At 40.5% G+C, this 6,837-nt stretch overlaps 1 protein-coding gene across 1 annotated transcript; it reads right to left on the bottom strand.

Moving 5' to 3' along the window:
* Window positions 1–349: 349 nt before the first annotated feature.
* LOC113346981 lies at window positions 350–2,005 on the bottom strand. Its single transcript, XM_026590552.1, has one exon. It carries the CDS (start codon window positions 2,003–2,005, stop codon window positions 350–352), a length of 1,656 nt encoding a protein of 551 aa, XP_026446337.1.
* Window positions 2,006–6,837: the final 4,832 nt, after the last annotated feature.

Below are 6,837 nucleotides of genomic sequence, written 5' to 3'. Positions count from 1 at the left end.
CCTTTCCACCTTGTTTTTGATTGACCTGGCCTCCTTCCTCTGGAATTGCGTTATTATCTTCCTCGATACGAATTTTTGCTTCATTGGTTTCCTCCTCATCCTCCTGCATTCCGCTCAGTTCTTTGTTAGACTCTATCGTAAACACCATCAGCTGTTCGACTCTTCTTTCTTCGCTGACTTTCTTCCTTTGTTCCATCTTCTTTCTTAAATTCTCCTCGTAGTTATGCACGTCTTTTGTTATACATTCTTTTGCGTCTCTCAGATCTCCTCTTATCTCGCCGATCCCGCTTGGCATTGGGAACCGGATCGCCTGGTGATATGTCGACGCAACTCCCTTTACTCCATGTATTCAAGGCCGCCCTATGAGAGCATTGTAGGGAGAATCGACATCTACGACACAGGATGTGACCTTCGTCTCTAGTTCGCCAGCGAGAATCTTCAAGGTCAGTTTCCCCTTCCGCTTAGACGCTACCCCATTGAACCCATATATGTTATATGTAGAAGGTACAAGATTCGAGTCCTTGTATCCCATGGTCCTAAAGGTATGGTAAAAGAGGATATCGACTGAACTCCCAATATCAACTAAGATTTTGTCTATTGCCCAAATTCTCCTTTCCTCAGCTTGCTCTTCCTCCCATCTGGAATATTTTCCGAATCCCAAGGTCACGACCAGAGGATTTGTGTGCGAAATTTCCCCATCAGGTGCATCCTTCGCACAGAAGGTTATCTCCCTCTTCTGCCATTCCTCTAGCGGCTCTTTCGTCATGACGCTGAATATTTCGTTTCCCTCGAAATCCCTATTGTGTACTATTTTAAGCACCTTGTCATGAAAGTCTTGGAGACTTCTTGCCGCGTGAATTATCGAATTACAGTTTAATTGTTTCTTTCCTCGGTCTATCTCAATCCGGTATATTGGCTGATTCTCACGAGGTGGCGGGGGTGGCACATAACCCTCTAGGAAATGCGCGAGTTTCCCTTGGCATATCAAGCGAAGTATAATTCGCCGAACGTTCCTGCAATCACCTGTTTGGTGTCCATGGAAGCGATGATACTTACAAAATTCATGACTTCGAGACCCTGGTGGGGGCTCTCTTCCAAAATTTGGTGGGGGCGGGATTTCCTTCGTCAGCACTATTGCCTCCCACACTTTTTCCACAGTTGTGTTAAGTCGTGGGAGTTTCACATCTTCAAAGATTGGTCCATTGGGCCTCCTTTCCCCGTATCTGGGTCCCTGATTATTCCTAGGTTGGTATCCCGTATTGTAGCTTCGTGGCTCATGATTTCTTCGTTTTGACTCCTCATACCTTTGTTGATCAATCCACTCCTGATCTCCACTCGAGACGGCCACAAGCTTCGTCGGGACGGGAACTGGTGGCTCTCCCTTTCCTCGCCCGAGTTCATCCTCTACTGCGTGCACCTCCCTTGGTAATAGCCTAGAATTCCATTCTTTCGCTGGGGACAACGTCATTTCGCTGAACTGCCTCTGCTTTTCCTCCAACGCTATGTATTCCTCCTGGTACTCCCTCAGCTCATTCATCGTTATCGAGTTTTGAATAATGAATATCTGTGTGTACAGCAGGTCCGTTGGGATCAAAGCATTCACGAAGGCTAAGATGAAGCTTCGTTCATCAATTCTCCCGGCTAACTCGCTGCACACTGTTCTCCATATCGTGACCAACCCCCGCAAGCTTTCTATTGGCCTTCTCCTCAAGTTGAACAATGTCTCTATCCCTGGTCTCAACAAGTTGTTGCTTATGTACGTCGTCAAGAATATCCTCTGCAAATCTTTGAATGATGATATTGACTTTGCCGGGAGTCCATCAAACCAGGTTAATGCCTCCCCTGTTAAGATCGCGGGGAAATATCGACAAAGTACTGCGTCATTTCGTCCCCATTGCATCAGCGAAAGGGTATATTGTTTCAAGTGTTGCACTGCACTTTCCGATCCACTGAATATGCTTGCAAGCGTTGGTAATACGCATTTCTCCGGGATATCCGTATGCATGATCTCATAGGTGAATGGTGATTTATCTGCTTCCTCTATTGCTTCCGCTAACTGTGCTCTTCCACCTCTTCTGAGTTATTAATTAAAGCCCTCATGTCTCTCAACTCGTTCAGGACTTCTTGGTTCAAGTTTCCTCCATCCTCCTCATGATGACGGCCTCTCATCACGCTAATCCTCCCTTCGCCTGGTCGTCGCCTTTCCTCCTCGTCTCGGATAAGGTTCTCCCGATGTTGCGGTTCGTCCTCCTTCCTCTGTTCCTCCTCATGTCTCCGCCTCTGATCTTCCCATTGTGAGATCTCCAATGCTCTTTTCAAGTCTCTTTCTTCGTCTGCATTCATTCGTTGTCTTCTTCTTCGTCCTCCTTCATCTTCCTCGTGGTCATATCTCCTTCGCCGCAGTTCATCTTCCTCCGAAGATATTGTTTCCTTCCAAATCTATGGCATTCGTCTCCACGTTTTCGTTAAGTTGCCAATTTTGTTGCCTCAACCTAGCATTATGCCTTTCCAACTGCACCTGTTGTTCCACCAAGTCCCGATCTCGTTGTCGTTCACGATGGAGCGTCTCCCTTAGCTGGTCCAACGTCATGTTTTCTTCTTTGATATTCTCTTCCATCTCCTCGCGAGTCATCTCCTCCTCGACAACGGTGTCTGTATCGAATGTGTGCACTGAACCTTCCCTGAGGCCATCTTCCTCCGTCTGCCGCTGGTTCTCTTCTCGCCTGCCTCCTACAGCTGATGTTCCGTCCCGTTCCATCCTTCCTCTCCTCGCCTCTATACGTTGGATTCTTCTTTGTTGCTATCACATGCCTTGCTCGATCTGGTGTCCTAGCCATCTAACAATCTTCAACTTCCACGATCTTTCTCTGCTCTCCACGCGAAATTCCAAGATCTCTTCCTATTCTATGTCCCTAACCTTGTCTACGAATGTAAAAACTCAATATCTACAACCCTAACTTCAAACAACTCGCTAGATCTATAATCTCTACATTCTCTAAGACAACTTATTTCCTTTTCCAACTCTTAGATGAGGATAAATCCCCAATCTAAGTTCCCTGTTTCTGGACGCCAAAATGTGATTGCTGGAAATCCAACAACACACCCAAATGGAGAATATGCAAGATCTAAGACATAATAAACACTAGAACTTAAACTTATTTATTAATCTCAAGCGAAATACAAGTTACACTCGTGGGTTCCCAGGAAACCCTAATCCCTTCTCCCAGCCTATGAATTACAAGGAAACCCTAACTCTCTCTCTCTCTCCTATGCTAGACCTTTCCCTCTCCAAAAGATCTCTCCCCCTTTACATTGTCCAAAGGTCTCTATTTATAGGCCTAAGCAACCTTAGTGGCATACAACTCATATCATCTCGCCGAGGTTACTTTATGCTTCGCCCGGAGCATATTCCATAAAGTTTTTCCCCACCTTTCCTGACTTCACGTGGTCTTGTCGGGACACCTGTCCCATTTCTTGCGCCCTACTGCTCCTACTTCGTGGCTTATCTTCTTCGCCAAGTAATCTTTTCGTGACTTCGCCTTAGTATCTTGATGGTCCTTCTACTTTATTCGGGGTGGAGAGTTATCTCGCACTTGGTATTTGTATTTCGCCTTCTGATGTTGACTGATTTGACAGGTCACTGACACGGATCTTTGACTAGGATTTCCTTACCTTACTTGGTATGACACGTGGCAATCCTATTTCGTGTACCTACAAAGGTCAAAGGATATCAAGGTTTGGATAATTTTTTTCTTGGTACCGGCAATTTCAAGAATGCCGACAAGGCGACAATCGATAACAATCGTAGATTTTTACTATGTCTTAGGTTCTTTGGAATCCGTAGTTAGTAGCGGTCACAGTTTTTAAGATCAACTAGAGGTCCACAGCACATGTTGGGTAAATGTTCCATAGAGTTAGTACGTTTTCAACAATCTCTTGCAGCGATGTTAAATTTTAAACAGTACGTTGTATCGCTATTGTGTTGAATTTTCTTGCATTTAAATTATGTGTTTAATAGCCGTTGCCTGTTGGAACAAGGTGGTCGTTCGGTGGAATATCTTTATACTTATTTATAGCAGGTGCATTTTTCCAATTTCCCGCTCTTGATATAACGGTGTGCATTGTGAAGACACGCGGCAACAACCGAGGAGTCGAATTACCAAGGTAAGATAAGAACAATTCACCGGGTCTTCTCTAAGGGTCCAATACAATAATCAAGATATCCATGTACCACATCAATCCAGAAAAGAAATCCGGGAAAAGTAAATGGAAAGATTGACGGCTAAATCTAAAATAGGAGTCTAGACATTAATTGCTACTGACAGAGTATGCACGAAGTGATCAGAAGAGCAGGACGATGAGGGTCTCGACAGGTGAAGACTTGCAAGATACTCAAAGTTCGGTTCGGGGAAACCAATACATCTGGAGGCATGGAAGGGCTATCGAGGATAACACATTAGGAGATCAGGACACACCACTCGATGAAGGTTTGCAACATCGATACATCGGATAAACACTATAATATGGTTGTATGAGCATTTATCCTATAGATACCAGGGTTGGATATGTAGAGTAGACAAGTTCCTTAAGTGAGAGAGCGAGGAGAAACAGACTAAGAAGTGAGCTTGAGAGAACCATAGCTTAACTTATCAACTTGTAATCTTCATAAACTCGAATAAGAATAACTATTTCACCTCTGACGTAGATAATCATGTTGAACCACGTATATCTCTGTGCCTTAATATTATCTTCATCTTTATTTTGATTTAGTTGTTTGTTAGTATTTTGAATATTATATATAGGATGTTAGATTTCTATAACTACAAAGGGAAAGTATTGTCGTAAGTTGTTGCGTGAGGCAATGACAAATCGTGATGAACAAATATTTTTTTATTTATTTCGTCCACTTTTTTGTACTATAAAATTGTTATAGGGCCTATGGCCCATGGATGTATGGTCCATTAGATGATTAGGTTTTTCCTTACATGTATATAAAGAACATTATGTGTATGTAATTTAGTATGCCTCTTTATCAATAAGAAGTTCTCCTCCTTCTCTAATTGTTACTCCAACACGTTATCATGCACGACTCTACCAACTGGTGCAATTATTATTATTTTTTCTTCGTTCAAGATTGGTTACGGATTATTCCTTGAAGATTAGCGTGGTTCTGATCCTATTTGTTTATCATCATGGATGCATTACCAGGTATTTCTTTTGAACAAAGAAATTTCGTTTTCGTAGTATATATTAGGGTTCCACAAGCGTATGATTATAAAACATAGATATTTCACCGTTGGATTTTCATGCAATTTTAATATGTTCAACCCAATCAGTCATTACTTACTGCGTTGAAATTTCAATCAAATCGGAATATGATGCAATCTCCAAAACCTGCGTTTAATAAAACTGTGTTCGTTCAGAAAAACCCTAATTTGTAACAACGTCTAAAAACCTAAGCTTTGATAATTTCAACCATTGGATTATGCTATATTTTTGGTTTGTTTTGTATATTTTCCTTGGTGACATACTGTAAAAATTTAATAAAGATCCAACCATGGAAATACTCAAAAGTACGTGATATTTTCAACTGTGTCCACATAAACGCTAACTAAAACAGTCATACGACGTCATGGATAACTTTTTATCTAGACGTTGGATTTAGTTGAAATTTTATTATGATTATTATAAAGTAACTGTAAAAATTTCATAATCATCGGATATGTTTACAATTATTTTCTGATCACTAAAGTTGGATGATGAAATTTCCAATTTTAGGGTTAACAATATGTTTTGGGCTCATATGCTAATAGTTTCAAGGTTAATATCAATGGGCATGAGCACTTCATATATAATGGAACACATATGTGGAATTTTGTTAATCATGATATAGTCAACCCAATGGACCGGGCATTGACCAATCCGTTGACTGGGTTCTGATTAAACCAACTCGAATAAAATTTGACCTTTTGGACTCAGAAGTACTTGAGCGCCATTAAAGAGCCTCTGATACATAAATCAATTGTGTCTACAAGGTATTTAATTCCATCATGAAAATCTTCAACCAATGACGATGCATTGTTCAAAAGATGAAGGCATAACTTCTACGTTTTAAGGCGGCATATTGATTTCAGACGATGGAATGCTCTGAAGGAAGTTTTTGAAACATTCATGAAATTTTTCCCCCGAAAATTTGAGTGTTCATTGGAATTTAAAACACTTGTAATATTGGATCAAGTAGTAACAATACAAAGTAAATGTATTTACTGAGCATTAGACAGAGACGTAATTCTGACTCATTGGAAGGAGAGTTGGACGCTTGGTATAAACATTTACTGAGTATGGTACAAGCGATGGAATGCAGGTATCATATAGTAGCAGCCAACTACAAGATATATATAGAGTTCAAAATGACAACAAACTCACTATATGTAAAAAGAAGGCCATACCCCTGCTTGTCAACTTCAGTGGCAATAAGAAACTTGCCCAATTAATACACTTACATTTTGATAAGTTTTTATTAATTATCTTTATTCAAATGAATTTTGTATGATTTGATCCTGGACTAATGGTTGTATGGTAGTTTAGTAAACATTTTTTGTTTTTGTTTTTTTAGTTAAAATAAAGAACTTTTTTATGCGAAGAACTAAATTCATAGTTTGTACTTATGAAATGAAAAGTATATCATTTCCATGAGACTAAAATACTCTAAAGCACTTGAGATATACTCATAAGTACTTCAGTTAAAAGGATCTTTCGTACATTATGATGAAAAGTATATCATACTCATGAATTGTAACACTCTAAAGTAAATGAGATAAATTTTCTTCTGTTACG

The sequence above is a fragment of the Papaver somniferum genome, chromosome 1, assembly GCF_003573695.1.
Source record: "Papaver somniferum cultivar HN1 chromosome 1, ASM357369v1, whole genome shotgun sequence".
Lineage (NCBI taxonomy): Eukaryota > Viridiplantae > Streptophyta > Magnoliopsida > Ranunculales > Papaveraceae > Papaver > Papaver somniferum.
The sequence above is the reverse complement of the archived record's forward strand: the minus strand, read 5'-3'. Positions and strand labels throughout refer to the sequence as shown.